Consider the following 20,396-nt stretch of genomic DNA (forward strand, 5'->3'; position numbering starts at 1 on the left):
TCATGTGTTGCACTCAACAAAAATACATCCAAATTTCAACCTTTCATAGGCAATGAAATTTTATGGAAGTTCTAGAGAGCTAGCAAGAATAATATTCCAAGACTATATCATAGGGACATGCCAACCAGCCAGCATCCCTACATGCATGTGGCACGTGCATATGACGCGTGGTACTGTGAGGCGAACTAATTATGTCATAAGAGAAGTTAAAGAAAATGTGGAGCATTTTGAAAATGATTTTCTTATTAAGCCGCTGAGTTTGAAGGTCCTAACAATGGTCAGACGCCATGAGTAAAGGTAGCAGATATGTTTTCCAAAATCTCCATCGTTCTACTAATTCTTGAAATACCTCTTTTTGTACAACTGGCAGCAAAAGAATGCTGAAATTTTATGTTCGCCTACTGGCTACTAGTCAACATCAGTGCTCTACAAACATGAAGACTGCCATAGATACATGAGAATCAAACTTGAAAGATCTTCAGCAATGTCTGACATTGGGAACAAATGGACTTCCCAAAGCATAATGCCCTATCATGATGTCTCTTCCCTCAATATAGTAGTAGTTCCTGCATCTATACCCTTTCATGAAGATAACATCAGTTTAAGCACCGGGAAAGATGACAATCAGACACAAAAGAAAACAAAAGCACACATGTACAAGCAATAAAGCCTGACATAGGCTGAAAATGGACTACCAAAAATATGAGTTGCAATTTCATCATCGGTAATGCCGTGGAGTATTGCACATGAACTTAACACATGAACCTATATAATACCACAAAGAATGAGCATGCAGCTGCTGATGAAATTGTAACTGCATAATTAACATAAATGAGAAAAAATAAAAAATGAGAAAACCTGCCTTTATTTCATTCAGAAAAATCAAATTTGACAAATAGAACAATATGACTGCAGGTGATAATAATTCTATGGATCAAATACGACACTATGTCAACACAAATATCACTGAAAGTAAGAAAGAGTGACGTGAGATAAATAACTGAAAAAAAAAATGAAGAGCATTAACATTACTTCAGAATACAAGGAGCGGTACCAAGAAGCTGGCCGAGGTGAATCTTTGAAAGCAACTTGCTCAATAGAGGCCTTCAAGTTAAAAAAAATGACAAATAAGAGATAATCTGCAGATATAGGAAAACAGCTGAATCATTTAATTAATGAGATAAATATTAACTTATAAGACATTCTCCAGTCTCTTAATTTAGAAAATAGAGAAAACTGTGCATCTTACAAAAGGTACCAAAGAGTAACAAAATACCACCGACTACACAAGGAACATGTCCAGAAACAATTAACAACACCCAAACCTCCTTCCCTCTCCCCCTCTCTCACCAATATAGCCTGGTGAACATGTTGCTCCCAGAAAGCCAATGGCAGGCAGCAGGGGAGTGGCAACCCTAGCCAGAGTCCCTCCCTCTGATTAGATGAACCATCAATACCAGAATAACACCATATATATATATATATATATATATATATATATATATATATATATATATATATATATATATATAGGTTCATATTTAATAGGTGTATGATAATCTGCAGAACAGCAATGCATTTCTAAAACCACAGATCTCATTTAATAAGTCTCAATAAAAACACCTGGATTGACTGAATGACATGTTATAATTAGCTTAGGACCAAAAGCAGGGCAGATTCCAGTCGAGTAGTTTAACCCGACCTTTTGATTGCTGAATCATGTTTCTGTTGAGCTCTTGCTTGATAATCAAGCAGCAATGTAGCAGCAGAAGCCATTTCAACTACCGCACTGCCTAGGATCAAGTCCAACATCCAATCATACACTGGACCAGGTCAAATTCAGATTAGAGTCTGATTAGTCCAAAACTGGCCCACCTTCTAATCAGAATGAAGTTTTAGAATCAGAATCTTTGAAAACGGGATTCAGGTAGGCTAAGGCTCCAACACTAATCTCAGCCATTAGCAGACATACTTAGGTTGGTTTCAAATATAATCTGACAAAACAAGATTTTTTTTCCGTTGATCTTTCAAACAAAGATTACAAACTCCTATTTTGTTTGAAACAAGAATTGATAAATGAGGAACAAATGCTCAAAAACTTGAATTATTATATTAAACAAGAAAATTTTGCTAAGTCCAGATTTCCACTATAATGAAGATATCACTTGTAAAAGATCAATCACAAACTTTACCAGTATTTCCTTCATTCCTGATATGAACAGAACAATGTCCTGACTCTGGTTTAGCCTCTACAATTAAAAAAGGCATTTAAATAAGAATCTGATTCTACAAGAGCAAAAGAATGCAGAATATTCGCCACATCAAGAAATGAGCTCCTAAGAGATCAACAATGTGAAAGGGCATGCCAACAACATACAAAATCGATAGCACAAAAGACTCTTAACTTAGCTCCTGTAAAAAATCACTGAGAGTTCTGACTCATATTTTCTAAAGAGAACATGTACGTATCAATGCAAAACAGATGGTTTTCATCATATGAGAATATTATGGCTTTTCCAATTGACTGTCAAGCACAAACATCCAACTTTACAAAACAGTGAATCAAGAGGCCATAATGAATTTCAGAAATAGGGTCGTATACCTTTTAAATCAAAATGTCTTCTACCATCCAAAGAACTGTGGAACGCCCATAAACCCACAACCCTTGAGCTTGACACTGTAACCATGTTTTATATGTCTGTTAATTATCTTATGTTTATGTTAGTTTAACTGTTTTATGTTTAACTGTCACATGTCTACAGGACCTAGCCGTTGGGAGGGTGCAACCGTTGGGGTGGCCCTCCCAACTGCTGTAATATGGCCACAACCTTACACCAGTTTTCCATATCATTTTCACAAATCAACAGTTTCTGTATGCAAATTTAACTTTGTTCGTCTTCCTTTCTGGGAAAATGGGGAAACCTTCAAAATCCTAGTCGATGAGGCCTGTAAATCTTGATTTCAACACAAAATCCCTTCAATTTTCGTTTCAGTTTTCATCATTTAAGCTTCTGCTTGCATCAGTCAAGACTTTTTTTTCATCCTACGATGTGTTATAGTCCGCATTTATATCACAATAGAACAATACCTTTACAGAATTGCCTGCAGAAGAGGGAAAAAAATGTCGAAATCTGTAGTATTAAACAAGCACGAACGAGAAAGAAGCCAGAGAGAGAGAAGAGATCAATGGACGTCGTCTTAATAGTAAGCGGAAAGCGTCCAAACCTGCTGAATCAAGCGTTCGAAGCCGGCAAGAAGCGCACGGATCTCTGGGTCGCCCTCCAATTTGACGCTCGATAACGTGCTCGACTCCGATCTTTTCGAGGAGGGCACGTTATGGAGCTTGAGCCGCATCTCCTTCCCCTAACCATTGCAAAAATGCTGCACTCGTAAGACCCCACGCCGGGCGAAAACAAAACCCTAGAACCAGCGATAGAATCACGAGAGAGACGGGGGGGGGGGGGGGGGGGGGGTCGATCACTGACTTGAATGAGGAATCGGACGGAGAAAGACGTCCCATCGGCGTGGAGAGGCTCGACCAGAGGATCCATGGAAGCAGACAACCCCACCAACCCTAACTTGGCGCCAAACCGCCCCTCTCTCTCTTCTTGGAACCGGCCGAACGGTACGGGACGCGGGAAGAAAATAAAAAGGTTTCAACTTTCAAAAACTTTGGCACCCACTTGATTGACGCCCGGCTGAGACGGAAAACGTCCGGCGTTTGATCTACGCAGTGTTTATTCCGAGGATTGAGAATTTGGCATGGAAACCATTATAATATAACCCAAGCGTCCAGGCCCTTCTTTTACTTTTTCCAGCGTTTATCCCGAGTTGGAACGATCTCTTTATGGGTCAAGCCTAGGGCTGGCTGGTAAACGAGCCGAAATAACCGAACAGAGGGCGTTCGAGCTTAGCTCTTTTTTTTTCATCGAGCCCAGCTGAGCTGCACTCTCCTTAAAATTTGAAACAGGGGCGGCTCAAGAGAAGTTGAGGCTCTAGGCATATTTCTCTAATTTTTTTTTTTTGTCATTGGAGGCCCTCAGCATGTGAAATATAAGTGTTATACTTTTTTTTTTTTTAATTTGAGGCCCTAGGTGGTGGCCTCAAATCTCAAAAAGGCCAGCCGGCCCTGATTTGAAAGTTAAACATACTAAGTGAGACTCAAATAACTCCTACAAAATAAATAATTGTTTCAAACTTACAAGCAATTGTATTTGAACCCTAAGCTTATTGCTTGCCGGGCAAGCACTTCAACCATTTTCATTCTATAATTAAATTACATGTAAAATATATTTATGATTAGTAAGTGAGACTATACGATAGGAGTCCAGACCAACATTGGTTGTTCGTGCTGAGTTTGTCAACCCTATTTCTAAGTTCGAACAACCTCTTTACAAGCCTAACATAAGCCGAACCATGAGTGGCTCATCTCGTTTATGAACCCCAAGTCAAGCCATCAGCTACTTATATCATTTCTCAACTCTAATTCTTGCTACATGGGGAAACTCATTTTCTTGTAAGTTGGCATGGGAAATAAAAAACTACTTACTTTCTCAAAAGGAGAGAAAGTTTTAAGAAACTCTATTTCTTTTAGTGGAAAGCCTGTTTTCTATTTGTTTTCCAAATTGACTATCTTGTGTTTCTTTAAAGTTTTCTTGTTGCTTCTTCGCTCATTTCTTACATTTTTCATACTAAAAAATTATGTATTTTTATAATAAGCTTGCATATTTGTTTTATTTAGGATGTAAATTCATATACACACACCGTACACTCTCCCATGTGAATGGGTTTGTGTATGCATTTTTTTACGCATGGGATGTTCTTCCCATCCTGAGATGCCTTTTCTACGGAGTCTTTTCTTATTCGTGAGAATGAAACAAGAGAGTGTCTTTTGTTATACCACGAGGAAAGGGAGGTTGCACGAAACAGCTTTCTCATGACACAACCCTTCCCACGGGAAATTTCTTCCTCAGGTTGAGGGGTGCGACCCCTCTTTCGTACAAACATGTTTGTTTCGCATGGAAGCAGTTCTGCGTCACTGCCTGATTCCCACTTGGTGCAGGTAACGTCCATTCTTACTCGAGGGACAGGTACCGGATTTGCTTGGGCTGGTTGAGCTTGCTCGTTTAAAGAAACAGATGTTTGAGCTTGGCTCAAGATTGAGTTAGCTCGGCTTGAACTGACTGAAATTCAATGAAATTTTTTGAATGGATGGTAGATGAAACACGATTTCAAGTTTCAAGAACGTCTCCTACTCATTAGGATTGGACTCTTTTTTTTTTCTTTTATTTGTATTTTATCTTCAGAAGAAAATATTTCACATACCTACATAACTATATCGGAAAATAATCATACTCTACCGTAAAAATAATGTGTTTCCTTAAAAATCCCACAAAAATTGTGATATTTTTTTTATGTTCAAAATCGCAAATAGCTAGTATTGAAATGTCTATTTTACCCTTTGCATGTGGGAGACTGATGAACTTTATGTGATATATTGCCTCATACGCCTACTTAAAATGAAGTCTTCACGTTTTATTTTTGTGGACTTCACGAAGTTCACATAAAATTATTTGTTAAACTTGAACAAAATGATATAATATGCATATATTTTATGTGAACTTTCTAAAGTTTGCCTATATTTTATATGAACTTCTTAAGTCGTTTTATGTGGTTTTTCTTTTATTTGCCTAAGTTTGTTGTTTAATATGAACAATCTATCTTTCAGATCAAGTTTCTCTTCAATCGCTATCAGATCTTAGTAGCAGTGGAAAACTAACAACTTAACCTATCTTTTTGTTTTTTTCCTATCTTTTTCCAGATTTTTGGTGCAAGTGACTAGAAAATAGCATAGAATATATAGAAAATATGCAACCCTAAAAAGTGCAAAGCATGTTTCTATTCTGATTTTGAAATTCAAAAAATGAAAAGCTAAGAAGGATTTTGAGATATAACTCTAAATATGAAAGTTATAGGCTTGTGTTTAAGCTTTCCAACTACTATAAAAACACAAAATTTTGACATATGATCGAAAAGATACAAACATGAGAACAAAGATTGTTACTCAAAAAACAGTCTTATATTTAGTAAAAAGTTCACGTATATAGGAGTTCACATGTGCAAAGAGTAAAAAGGTATTTTTAAATCCAAATATTTATGGTTTTGAACATGGGGTAGAATATCAAAAAATTATATGATTTTAGAAAAACATCAAATTACCCGTACAGTACGATCATTTTTTGCAACTATATTACTTGAGCTAATTGAGCTTAAGTAAATATGGTTACTGCTAGTGGGTGGTACAACCCAGCCAGACTTTCTCAATCCTGAACCGAATTTGATAAAACCTCAAGCAATTGGTGGGCGCACATCGGGATCGGGTGCGGGTAGCATATAGTAAACTCCGGACTGATGCTGAACAGAAGCTGAATTGTAATCAGATCGCACTGAATGACCTAGATTTCGCCAAGAATGTGTGCAGCACTCAATCGGTGAAGCTCACAAAGAGAATAATCAGGCTTGTGGCTCGATCAAGGGTTCAGATTTTTGCCAAGTCATAGCAGGGAGCCATGGGAACTCAGATCAAGTTTGACCAGCTGCTCAACCACATTTGGAGTGTTCTGACTGTGCTTAAATCGTTAGATCTGAACTGAGATCAACTGGTTTATCAGAAAATTACCAAAACACCACCAAATCGGCTAGGACTTGGGTCTATCTTGCTTGACTGGTGCCGATCTGGAGATTTTGAACTGAATTAGGCCTGATCTACCTTGAATTCACGCCCTGCTGAATCTGGAGTTAAGATCGGCTAATTCATATCGCTGGGCTTGTACCCAAACTCAGCTCATTTACATAATTGGATGAGTTTGAGCCAACCTCGAGTTACCCAGCTTAGCAGTGAAGTTCTGGAAGAAAAAAAACTTCAATAATTTTACACACGCAACAATGGTCACTTGTGTGAAGATTGAAGAGATGGGTTCATATTCAATATAACCGAAAATTGACGATATTAAATCAGTACCATTTATTCACCTGCCATCACCATTCCTATATAGGAGAAGGGCATCCTTTTACCATGAAACTGCCTTCATGCTCTAAATTCCAATCATAGAGATTTGATGTATCACAAGACAATCCACCACATTTTTTTTATGAAGAGCAACCCTTGCCGAAGCAAGAAAAACCCAGGGTAGGGACCCATGACCACCCTGCCTTACGTGGCCCACCTCGACAATCCATCACAATTATGCACAATTCAAATTTCAAGTGCAAGAAAATCCAACTATTTAAACATGAGTAATGCTACCTACTCCCACATACTAGAAATCATTGTTGTAGGTTGTATTTTCGCAATTAAACCTTATGGATATTCTCAACATAGTTTATTTGATAGGAATCATGCTTTGGATCATGTTTTTTTGACATAAAAGAGGATTTTTTAAGTCATGAAATTTTGATACATTGTGAGCCATTGATTTTTAAAGGTCTTAAAAAACATACATATATGCTATAATCACATGATCCAAAACTTGTTTTCTACTAAATAATGCTTATAGATCATATCTATAGGGTCTGATCAACAAATAAAAGTTTAAGAATTTTGAAAATCTAAAGCTTCTATTATGTGGGAGTAGGTACTCCAGGAGCACCCTATCATTACCATTTAAATATATATGATATGGAGGCCAAAAAGCCAAGCAACATATCTTACGTAATGTCAATTCATACACAAAGAATAATAGTACTTTGCAACATTTGAATCACAACGAAGTAAGATAAATCAGCACAACCAAGTGACATACGCATCACCAGAAGTTGGATACAAAGTTCATGTTCCACACGATTGTTAGCCATAAACATCAAGTGTATCATGATGATCTAGAAACCAGAGGCAAGAAGCCACAGCTAGCATGGCTCAGTGGATCTCCTAGCGCATCGCCGAACTCTCCTGAGTAAAGAAATTCCAAGTCATTGAACTATACAATGTTACTGATGTCACAAGCCCATAATTATAGGGAAATGGCAACCAACCAATAGATGAAAGATACCTGTTATAACCCTGAATATCATACTGGTAAAGATGTGCTGATTCTGGGTTTGCAGGACTTGCTGGATTTGGATCGGTCAGAAGAGACTACAAATTCAACAGTAATAGAAATGGTCTCAATAAAGGACTCCCTCTTAAGTGTTTGTGCATGCAAATGCACAAAATATGAATGGTGAAAGAGAGATGAAACGTTACCTGAATTGAGGTTAATATTGTGCAAACATTATGACAAGGTGACCAAGCATCCTGAATGATGTCCATGCATAACGTGCCATCATGATAGACTGCAAAAGAAAAATGACATAGCACTAGACATAATTAAAACAGTTGAAAAGTAAGCTATGACCTGAGATGACCGTAGGCTGAATAAGAGACTCATTTCCAGCAGAATTCTACCAAATGTCAGGAATAGCCTGTGTATGTGTGTTTGCATGTGTATTTTTTATGTGAAGAGGTCCAGGATAGCATCTCAATCATGTAAGATGTAAGCACATCATGAAAAAATTGGGCACCCACCTGCCATACATCTGTTGAGAAAGCACAGAACAACTTAGCCAAGTCACTATTCAGTAAACTATATCTGGAAGCTTTTTCTTATCATGACAGAGCAGCTTTCATCAGCTTCTCTCTGAAAATGAGACATATTTAACCCCTAAAATTATAGTTCTTTGTTTTTGTTAATTACCAATTTAATGTGCTACTCTGTCATTCAGATTCAATCTGTAAGTGTCTGGCATCAATTATTGAATAACAATTTCCAGACCATGGGGATTCCTGTAATTTTCAGTTTTGACATTATAGTTAGCTCTGCACATAATGAACCCCATGTAACACACTGTCATAACGAAATTCATCTCCGTGTTATGTGACACCCAATTTAAAGGGAATGACATCAACAACTAATAATGGTCATTGGAAAACAACATATTTTTTTTGCCACTCTTATGGCTTTGGTCTTCTTTCTTTATTATGTGGAATGGCAAGGAGTTCTTACAACCTTTGAAATGCACATCAATTGAAGACTAATCCCTAGAAGGAAGCTCACACCCTATACCATTTAACTTTTGTGCACACTATAGCACACCTGTAATGCACACTTGTTTTCTGTTTCAAGATGGACCCAGATGCTCCTCTATAATATTTTCAAACTTTTTATATTTCCCGTTTCTGGAGACCACCTCTTCCAGCTCTAGACCATGAATTATTTATCTCATTTCCTTCTTCCCTTGACGCCTATGTTTTCGCATGATGCCCCAGATCAAATTTTGTTACCACTTGGCAGAAAGAAAGATAGCATAATGGAGCTCTAACATTCAAACCGAGGCTAATTTTGCACCATATATCTGCAGGCACACATGGGACAAGCATAACAAGGATATTAGGATGGAACCTTGAAAGCCAATAGTTAGTTTTCCAAATGGATATTGTGTAACCAGACAGAATAACCTGTCTTATAGAACCATCGCCTAACTTGGACAAGACAGTAAGCTAATCCATGACTTGCACTCACACATAAACATGTTCAAAGGAAACAAACAATTATAGAGATGTTTAATTATGGTGATAGATCAGAAAACCTCAGAAACAGTAGGCGCCACAATAATGTGATTTTAAGTGTTAAATTATGTAAATAAAATTAAAATGTGTTTCCATTTGCATTGGTTGATTCCATCTTTCATCATCACAGCTAGAATGCTAAAAATACTTATGGCTCCAAAGTACTTAAAAAGAGAACAGCTAAATCACAGTCTAACAGATTGGTCTATGACCAAATCTTTCCCAGCTATAATAATTCACCATGATTGGGTTAACTTCAAGAAGACACCACATAAGACATACAACATTTTCATCAAATAAGCTTCGCTTGAACAACGTCTGGAGCAGACAAACCAACTTTTCTGTGTCGAATCAGCTTTGCAACTTTATAAACTTAAGACTAGCACGTACTCATATTGTTTTTTCTTTGTCAAAAGGGTGGTGTGAGATCTTCATTGCATTCCACGTGGAAGATTGAATATATTAAGGCCAGCACAAATTCCCGTCCTTGTTTGCTTTAAGTTATGATTACATAAAGAAATCCTTGACCAGGATAATCAGCTGAAAAACTTAAGGCATAAAGTAGTACCAACTTTTTAGCACTAGGGACATGAAACTATTCAAGGCATTAAGAACAATAATATTTCATACAAGAGAAAGAACATGAACAGATAGAAGATCATGACGCTGCTTCAAGTATTACTTCTACTCCTAAAGATATCCATTTCTATTAAGGAGAGGATCAACAACCCGAAACATATGAAATGTACCATTATGTAATTAAAACATCCAGAACATTCTTACTCAGCAAATTCAACCGCCATACCTAAGGCAAAAGATAAATACAGATTAAAATTTAGATATGAAAGTAACAGAAATAGAGTGTTTTGCTCTCATTTCCCCAGTAGAATCTATGTTAACAATCTGAACTCTATTCATTATAAAAGTCATTAGTCCTATGAAGGAAAAAAATCAAGTTGCGTTTGGTAAAGGTTTTCTCAATCAAATCTGATCTAACAAAGCTATTTCCAAATAAAGATTATAAATGATACATGTTGCTGGTAAATTTTGACATAAGGATAATCCTTCTTGTGCAGCTTCAAGGGAAAGATTAAAAAAATTCCAGCAGCCTTTCGCTTGTTCATGTAAAAACACATCAAACGACTAGATACAAACAGCACTGATAAACAATTAATCTCAATCAATTTTTTAGACGCCAATGGTCTCCTTTGCTTAGGCGCAGCTCAATCTGAAAGAATTATGTGGAAGCTGTACACACACAGAGAGCTGCTATTCTTCTTTCCTTTAGTGCAGTACAATGAAAATGCCAAGAAAGGCATAACTAACATATAATTAGAGAGAAAATTACTTCAAATCTATGCCAAAGCCAAAATTGGGTATTCAATTTTGCATAAATATAATCAAATTACAAAGTAGCAGTTGCAACCAAGAGATCTGTCATGAACATAGTCCAACAGGAAGTAGGAAAAACAGAACCAACCATTTGGATGAAAAACTTCCGTAGTGAATCGAACTCGAGGGGGCTTCTCTGGATAATTATCCCCAAACGTGAGTTGCAATCCAAAAATACCGCCTTCATATAAACATAATTAGAATGTACGCAAGTCAACAACAAGATCAAAATACGAACACGTTTAAATTAAGAAAAAATATACAGAAATCAGAAACTAATCCAGGTACCCTCCCAAGGGGTCTCATCTGGACCAAAGATGGTTGCGCTCCAAACGAACAGATTCTCTTCATTGAGTGGACTTGCGCTACAACCCTGAAGCAGCCAATGATTCGCAAAGAAAAACCGCAATTCAACGACCAAACCAATCTTTTTGAACAAACCCAGAATCATAGGGAAAATCAAAAGAAAAGGAACCAATGGATTGAGGCAATTCAAATGCCCAAAGGGCAAGCAAAACGTAATCTTGCAATGATCTTACCTCCGGAGGCTCATTTCTGATAGCTTTCAGATCGGACATGAGGCGTAGCTGTGAGGAAGATGAAGACGCCATGGTCTCAAAGTAGTCCCGGTTGAGATTTCGACCACAAAAATTCGGTTTCTGTATGTTAAACACATGAAATTAAGAACCCCTCAATTTAAATCCCTTCACAAGCGATCAAAACCAAACGCCCACAAAGAAATTATGAAGAACCGCAAAGTTTCAATATTTCAACCAAACCAAGAACCAATTTGGCGTTCAAACAACATAAAATTAAAAGGAAAACAGAAATTTACCAAGAAAAGAGGCGGAGAGAGAGAGAGAGAGAGAGAGATGGAATGAGTAAGAGGAAGATAGAAGCTTATATTTGGGTCTAATAATGAGATAAGGACGCAACAAAGGAGTGCAATTCTCCCACCAAATCCCTTCCAATAATGAACGTAACGGTCGTTTTTTTTTTCTCAATTTCCCATCCCTCATTTATTCACAGTTTTTACATGGTGAAAATTGATCAAGAAAACCTTTATTTTCTTCTATACATCACATAAACTATCAAAGATTTAGATACCCTCTCCTCTGACCTCCCTTCCTTTCTACTCTCCTTTGTCCCTTTTGGCCCTTTTCTTTTGTTTGGAGAATGATTTTTGGTTGGTGCAAACATGCATTCAACCTACCATGAAAAGGGGGAGGGGTGCAAAGGGTGTGGAGCCCATGCCACGGGGTTGATTCTCTTCACTAGGAGATGATTGGGACCTTGGCTTTTGCTACCTCCATCCTACTTTTATGTTGAGGAATGGTTTGGTTGGTGGGTTTTTTACATGCACAAGAGGGATTTGATGGTATACATACCCTAGAAGTAGCAACATATGAGATGCCCATTGTAGTCCTTTGAATGGGAATCACATCCTGCTTCTTGATCCTCGTTTCCGATATGCTCCTAAGCCTAACTAAGCCCAAACAGGATGGGTTATGGATCCAGTGGAAACCAAGTCAAAGGATATCATCCCATATAAACATGGGTTCAGAGGTCTCCCAGAAACAATATCGCTAATAGTGCAAGGATCAACTGACAACTAACCACCATAAAAGTTTGTATCATTCTATCTCATAAGACCCTTGATAATGTCCAACCTGAATTTGAATCATTGTGCAATTGGACCAGGCTCCAATGATCTAACAAAATTTAATGATGGATCCAAAACCTGAGCTTGCACCAAATTTTGATTTGGTGTGTAAATCATGGAAGGTGAGTTGCCTATCTGGTGGAGCCCTTGGTTCTACCTTATCTGTGGGCAGGAATAAGAAATCTGTAGAGGGGCGACATTGAAGTAAAGCACGTGATGAAGACATTTATGTTACAACTGTTATTTTTATTTTTTATTTTTGGTAGCAGAAGCATTTTGGTCAAGTTGGATAATTGTTCTTGGTTCCTATTATAATTATTTTACGTGCTTTAAACTAGTTTCATTATTTGTTGATGAATCTAACAAATTCTCTATGGTGATTTTGGATGTTCTGAAGATCTTGCTTTTGTGGGAAAGTCAACATGACATTTGACGATTTGTTGGTGAATAAGAAAATTGAAAAATGACCATACTCTTTGTAAAATAGTGTGCTTTCTAAAATGTTTTACAATTTATCAAAAATCCGCCATATGTCCAAAATTCTGATTATCAATTTTTTAGTCGCATGCAAATCTCTTGACATTTACATATATGTATATATATTTGCGAACCTCCTATGACATTTACACGTGAACCTCTTGACATTCACACATGTGTGTATATATTTGCAAACCTTCTTTAAGGTTTGCATGGGAACCTCGTGATATTTGCACAAATATGTTCTGACCTTCTTGACTTTTACAAATATATATACATACATGCGAGTGTGATGAGGTTTGCATGAGAAAGCCATATAAAGTTTATATATATATATATATATATATGTGAATGTCAAGAGGTTCAGAATATATATATATATATATATATATATATATATATATATATATATATATATATATATATATGTGTGTGTGTGTGTGTGTGTGTGAATCTCTAAAGGTTCTCATGCGAACGTCAGAAGAAGTTTGCAAAGGGTAAAAATATCTTAAAAATTTTTAAAATCATAGTTTTTAACATGATGAGGATTTTGGCAAATTGTGAGGTAATTTTGAAAATGCACCATTTTACAAGGATAGTATAATCATTTTTCATAAAAAAAATTCAACATTTTATATGCCACTGATAAAATTGGATACGGTCAATTACTTTTTTATTTTTATGTTTTATGCTTTTATGATTATTCTGAAAGCTGAACTCTTGACAGGAAAAATCTTGTTAAGAAGTGGAGATGGATGAAAAAAATGCCAAATAATTTAATATTGGAAGTTGTCAATGATCCATATCTCCATGAGATATGATACCAAAAGTTTGTAACAAATACTATTCCCAAAATCAAGTGAGCATACATGCCTTTGGAATGTCCCGTAGCGTGATCAAGATAATGAAATCCAGAGTTGTTAGAAAGTTATGTTTGGGCAATCATGTGAAGGGCACATGCACATAGGTAAGGTAAAGCATGACCAAGTTCATAAAATCCGAGTGTTTTACAAGTTCATGTGCTCCAAAACAATATTGCCCTACATATTACTGAAATCCAACTAATCAACCCACTTGGCCAGCTGGATGGTTGTGAGGGTGCTGAGATGAAAGCACCTTATCAAACCCGGCTGGCACACAAGTGTGTCAGTAGCTTTTAGAAGTGAGTCACTTAAGTCTGAGTGGTCATGGGGCCTCACCTGAGGTTTTTCTCACTTTGAGGAGAGTTTGTCATCATAAAAAAAATGCCAAAATCTGTGTCCATGCCATTCAAGGGTGATCAGGTTCTCTAAAGTGGTAGGTGTTGGGTCGGCTGGGGGTTTTCAGGCGAAGCCTTAATCGGCATCCCTGTATGGCGGTGGCCCTGCAAAAACAAAACAGAAAAGCAGAGCGTACCTGAGGCGGCCATTATCAGAGGGCGGAGGATGTTGCCGGAGAAGGGCTCTCTTCAACCTGGCCGGTCTGCAGCCACCACAAGCGCAGGCCTCCATATGCAGACGGTGAGTCAACCTCTTCCCTCCTAATCTCTGTATTTTGCACACTTCATGGGTTGCTTATGAAACCCTTTTTATAATCACCGAATAAAAACAGTTAAGCAACTGTTTCTCTTTTATTCGGTAATGGGTTTAACGGAAGGAGCATCATTATGAGGAGCGTTACCCACATCGTGGGTAACCACCACCAACGTGGTGGTTTATCCCAACATTCTCCCACTTGTTCCGACGATAAACCCTTTAACCAGAAAACCTTATGGAAATAAATGATGAATAGAATGACCTTTTTATTTTATTCTAAAGGTCCTTAGTTGAATCTCTAATCCTTATGAGATTAACAACAACCATAATGAGAATCAAAAGACTGAAAGTGATCACTTTATTTATATGCATATGTCAAAAAAGAGTTTAACAATCCCATCCTCATTACATGTTCAAAATATAATCTCAGTGCTAGCCCTTTAGTAAGAGGATCAACGATCATCTCTTTGGTACCAATATTGACAATATGCACTAAATGATTCTCCGTTCTTTCTTTAACAACAAAATACTTTAATTTCATATGCTTGCATGACGTAGTACTTTTGTTGTTGTTCGAAAAAGACACCGCAACTTCATTATCACAGTAGACCTTTAGTGGCTTCCCAATGAAATCGACCACCTTTGACTGTGATATGAAGTTCTTTAACCATATAGCCTGCGAAGTAGTCTCGTACAATGCTATGAATTTTGCCTTCATGGTGTGGGCAGCAGTGGTCGTCTGCTTTTCACTCCTCCAAAAGATCGCGTGCACAACAAGTAAGAAGACGTACCCAGTAGTAGACTTTCTACTATCAAGGCATCCTCCTAAATCCGCATCTGAGTAGCCAATGACCTCGAGGTGATCAACTTTATGATACGTTAACATATAGTCCTTTGTCCTTTACAAGTACCGCAAGACTTTCTTGGTAGCCTTCCAATGGGGTAAACCTGGGTTAGACTGAAATCTGCCAAGTACCCCTAGTACAAAAGAAATATCTGGTCGAGAACATGTATGCGCGTACTGCAAGCTGCCAACAACTGATGCATATGGATAAGCACTCATCTGTGCTTTGTCAATATCATTCTGTGGACAATCCTTTAGGCTCAGCTTGTCACCTTTTGATATGGGTGTAGAAGTAGGAGAATAATTCTCCATCCCATATCGCTTTAACACCTTTTCTATATAGGATCTCTAAGAGAGGCCTAGAACACCTTTTGCTCTGTCTCGACGAATCTCAATGCCAAGAACATAAGCAGCCTCACCCATATCTTTCATATCAAAATGTGATGCAAGAAACTGTTTTGTCTCTGAAAGTAACTTTATATCGTTGGTTGCAAGTAAGATATCATCCACATACAACATCAATATAATGAACTTACTCCCACTTTCCTTAAGGTATATACATTGATCAATAATGTTTTCTATAAACCCGAAAGTCACAATGACTTGGGAAAATTTAATATACCACTGTCGAGAGGCCTGTTTAAGTCCATATATTGGTTTGTTAAGTTTGCAAACCAAACGATCATTTTCAGAGAAACCAAGAGGTTGTTTCATGTATATCTCTTCATTCAGATTCTCGTTGAGGAATGTTGTTTTCACATCCATCTGATGTAGCTCTAAGTCATAATGAGCTACGAGGGCCAAAATTATCCTCATTGACTCCTTAGTTGAGACATGAGAGAATGTCTCATTATAGTCAATGCCCTCCATTTGGGTGAATCCTTTAGCAATCAATCTTGCTTTATGTCTCTCTATGTTACTTTTGGAGTCCTTCTTGGTCTTACAGACCCATTTACACCCTATGGGCTTTACTCCTTTAGGTAACGTGACAAGATCTCACACTTGATTTTTAGCCATAGAGTCTTCTTTTATGGCTTCTATCAAGTGCGAAGATTGTTTGCTTTCAACAGCTTCCATAAAAGTCAACGGGTCATCATCCATATCTATGAAATCACCAGGCTCCTGAAGGTACACCGCATAATCAGGATGTATGGCAGATCTCCTAATCCTTGTGGATCTTCAAACAGGTCGTTCTTCAGGCTCAGATTGAACCTAATCATCCCATTCGTGCTCTTCCGCATTGTCCACAATAGGTTAACTTTGGATTTATGCATTAACAATCGAATGATCAACCACACCATCATTAAGAATAACAATGTGGTATCTTTCGATGTTTTCCTTAATAGGTGACGAAACTGGATCATGTACTTCCTCAAAACCAAGACTTTTAAGTGCACTCAATCCTATTGAACCATCTTCTAGGAATTTAGCCTTATCCATTTCAACAATCTGTGGTGAGTGAGATGGGCAATAAAACACGTATCCTTTTGATCTTTCTGGATAACCAATGAAATATCAACTGGTTGTTCTTGGATCAAAGGCTTTAATGTGGAGGTTATACAGTTTAGCCTCTGCAGGACATCTCCATATGTGCATATAAGACAATGATGGTTTCCTACCTGTCCACAGCTCGTAAGAAGTTTTAGGCACAGATTTCATAGGAACCTTATTCAAAATATGCACAACAGTCCTTAATGCTTCACCCCACAACTTTATGAGAAGCGTTGAATAATTCAACATAGCTCTGACCATTTCCTTAAGCGTACGATTTCTCCTTTCAGCTACACCATTCTGATAGGCACTATTAGGCATAGTATATTGAGGCACAATGTCTTCCTCTTTAAGAAATCGCGTTAATGGTCCTTCCCTTTGCCCCATCTCAGTAAACCTACCATAATATTCACTACCTCTATCAGACCTGACTATTTTAATAACCTTATCAGTTTGTTTCTCTACTTCTTTCTTAAATTCTTTAAATATCTGAAAACATCAGATTTTTCAAAAATCAAGTAGAGATACATATACTGAGAATAGTCATTAATAAAGGTGACGAAATATTTTTTGCCTGTGTAACAAGGAGAAAACGGTTAACATACATCCGTATGGACTATTTCTAATATCTCACTACTGCATTTGACACCCTCTTTATATGTGTTTGTATGCTTAGTCTTTATGCAATCAACACATGGGCCATTGTCGGTAAAATCCAGAGATTGCAAGATCCCTTCATTTACTAGTCTCTTTATTCTCTTTTTAGAGATATGACCCAACCTTCGATGCCAAAGCATGTAAGATTTATCATCTATCATGCTACGTTTGTTTTCAACCAATGCGTATTCAGAAGTCAAAGACTCCTGAGTTTGAATCTTAACATTCAATCTATATAAACCATTATTAACTGATGCAGAACCAAATTCAATTGAATTTCTGAATATGAATAATTTAGAATTTTCAAACTTAAAACAATATCCAAATTTATCCAACTTTGAAATTGAAATTAAGTTTCTACTATACGATGGAATATAAAAGACATAATGAAGATCTAAAACTACGCCTGTATCTAGAGTAATCCTGCAGGTTCCAACACCCTTCACATGTGAACGCATCTTGTTTCCCAAATAGATGCTTTTCTCATGCATTGTTGGTTCCCTTCTGCTCAGGATCAGCTGTAGACAGTTGGAAATATGAACAGTAGCACCAGAATTAATCCACCAGCTATTTTCAGGAATATGTAATAAATTACATTCATGAGAAACTAATGACAAATTACCTCTCTTTTCCAACCATTTCTTGTACTTTATGCAATCTACCTTTATGTGTCCATTCTTCTTGCAAAAGAAACACTTTATGGGAGCAGAGTTGAATTGCTTGTCTTGGGATGACTTATCCTCAGTTGACTTCTTTCTAGCATTTCTCTTAAATGCATTATTCCTTGGTCCTACCTTGGACGTATGAGAAGCCATATGTGCACTCTGCACCTTTTCATCATTCATCCTCTCTTCTTCTTCAACACACTTGGACATAAGTTCATTAAATGTCTATTCATCATTATGTGTGTTGTACGAGATTTTGAAATATCCGTATTCCAAAGGTAAGGATGTTAGGACTAAATACACTAGGAAAGAATCAGAGATGACGAACTTCATGTCATTCAGTTGAGATGTTATGTTCCTCATGTCCAAAATATGTTGACAAATGTTTTTCCCTCCAGTATATTTCATAGATATGAGTTTTGTCATCAGGGTACTGGCTCTGGCCTTGTTTGAACTCACAAACTGTGCCTCAATGGCATTCATGAATTCCCTAACTATTCTGCATTGTGGGATAGCACTGCGAATGTTCTTAGCCACTTTAGATTGCAAAAGCAATAGGCTAAGCTTATTCGAGCGCTCCCACTTCTCAAAAGCAATCTTTTGATCAACAGTGCTCTGATCAGTGAGGGCAATGGGTTCATCTATCCTTAGGGTCAGATCTAGATCCATATACCCAAATGCAAAAAGAACAGTTTCTTTCTAATCACTAAAATTAGATTCATCTAGAAAATGTATAGAGCTAGAGCCATCTAAAATCACAGAACTAGAAACTGCATGACAAAAGACACGTATCAGGAAGCATTCATACGAGACTAAACTTTAATGGAAAAACCAAAAATAATAAAGGCCCTTGATATGCTTCTTTCCAAGCGAGTGAAGGGGGTCATCAGAGTCCTACTTTGGTAAGAGCTCCGACACGCGAAACCACTTCGTCTACCGACCATATTCGGTAAAATTAAGGTTCTTGTGAAGTTAGACCATCAACACAAGGTACCTTTGGATACTTATGTGTGATGTATCTCGACACATTTACCTTATTATACCCTACTTAAATTTCAAACACGATAAAACTACTTTTGGGTCGTCTATCGTTTCATGAATCTAAGTACAATGTGCATATCGACTTAAACTGTATGATAGTATAAAATTCATTGATGACTCACGTGTATTTAGTCACTTTGGTGACATGAAAACACTGAGTCATCTAACTATCCTTAATGCTAATGTGCAAAATTATATCTTAAAATGGTCTGTAAACCGAATGAACCAGACATATGACCTTCGAAATGGTTCCAAAACTGAATGAACCTGTTATATGTTTCACGAACCGGTCTTAAAGCACTCTGAACCGGTCTGAAACAACCCCGAACCGGCCATCCAAGGGTCTGAACCGGTTCTGAGCCTTATGAACCGGGTCAAGTATGAACAAAAGTTCATAAAAAAAACCTATAACCGTATGCCAAAATCCCTGTATTTTCTTATATTTAAGAAAACAGGGTCTTAGCATCTCGGAACCGGTGAGAAACTGGAAGGAACTGGCCAAAAATAGCTTCGAACCGGTCCCGAAAAAGGGCTGGGTCAATCCCTGATCCGGTTCAGACCAAATAGTGCCTGGACCCTTCTGGATCCGGGTCAGACTCAACTGTAACCGAATCCGGATGGTTGGCAGAGTTTGGGATCTGATGCATAATCAAGGCCGTTCTTCGATCGATTCGGTGGCCTTTAGCATCAAAATCATGCATCTTGCTGGACGGGGAACGCCGGAGGAGGTTCTATCGGTGTTTGACGAGATGGGTTGCCTTGGAATCAAGCCGGATGCCCTAATAATGCCAGGAAACCATTTATTATATTTCTTGAAACAACGTTTGATTCCATGGTTTTGGTGATCATTTTTTGAGTTTGATTCCATGGTTTGGTGTCTCTTAGAGAAATGGGGTTTCGGGCATCTTGCTTGTTGGGCTCTCTTTGAGTTTCCGTGAGATGCTTTGTGGGTGGGGACTGGGAGGGAAATGGGGAAAAGGGCATGAGCAGCTCGAATTGGATGGGTTTGTTGTGTTTTAGGTGGGGATGGGCCTTACGCATCTCAGAA

At 37.6% G+C, this 20,396-nt stretch overlaps 2 protein-coding genes across 4 annotated transcripts in view; both read right to left on the minus strand.

The window, feature by feature from the left end:
• LOC149838947 (zinc ion binding protein) overlaps window positions 1-3,766 on the minus strand; it is a 50,402-nt gene extending 46,636 nt beyond the window's left edge. For all 3 annotated transcript variants that reach the window (XM_090007864.1, XM_090007863.1, XM_090007862.1), the window contains exons 1-4: window positions 3,486-3,766; window positions 3,226-3,363; window positions 2,193-2,249; window positions 1,033-1,104 (exon numbers count right to left, since the gene is read on the minus strand). In XM_090007864.1, the coding sequence (XP_089863990.1) occupies window positions 1,033-1,104; window positions 2,193-2,249; window positions 3,226-3,363; window positions 3,486-3,551 (333 nt within the window). In that variant the 5' untranslated portion in view covers window positions 3,552-3,766. The remainder of the gene's footprint in view (window positions 1-1,032; window positions 1,105-2,192; window positions 2,250-3,225; window positions 3,364-3,485) is intronic.
• A 3,913-nt stretch (window positions 3,767-7,679) lies between these two features.
• Window positions 7,680-12,143, minus strand: LOC149838948 (ubiquitin-conjugating enzyme E2 2-like). Its single transcript, XM_090007865.1, has 7 exons — window positions 11,832-12,143; window positions 11,536-11,655; window positions 11,285-11,369; window positions 11,085-11,177; window positions 8,243-8,331; window positions 8,049-8,134; window positions 7,680-7,948 (listed from the first exon to the last, which is right to left on the minus strand). Exons 2-7 carry the CDS (start codon window positions 11,605-11,607, stop codon window positions 7,906-7,908), a joined length of 468 nt encoding a protein of 155 aa, XP_089863991.1. The 5' UTR covers window positions 11,608-11,655; window positions 11,832-12,143; the 3' UTR covers window positions 7,680-7,905.
• Between the last annotated feature and the right edge of the window lie 8,253 nt (window positions 12,144-20,396).

This window comes from Nuphar pumila, chromosome 5 (genome assembly GCF_984573655.1).
Source record: "Nuphar pumila chromosome 5, dmNupPumi1.hap1.1, whole genome shotgun sequence".
Taxonomy (NCBI): Eukaryota; Viridiplantae; Streptophyta; class Magnoliopsida; order Nymphaeales; family Nymphaeaceae; genus Nuphar; species Nuphar pumila.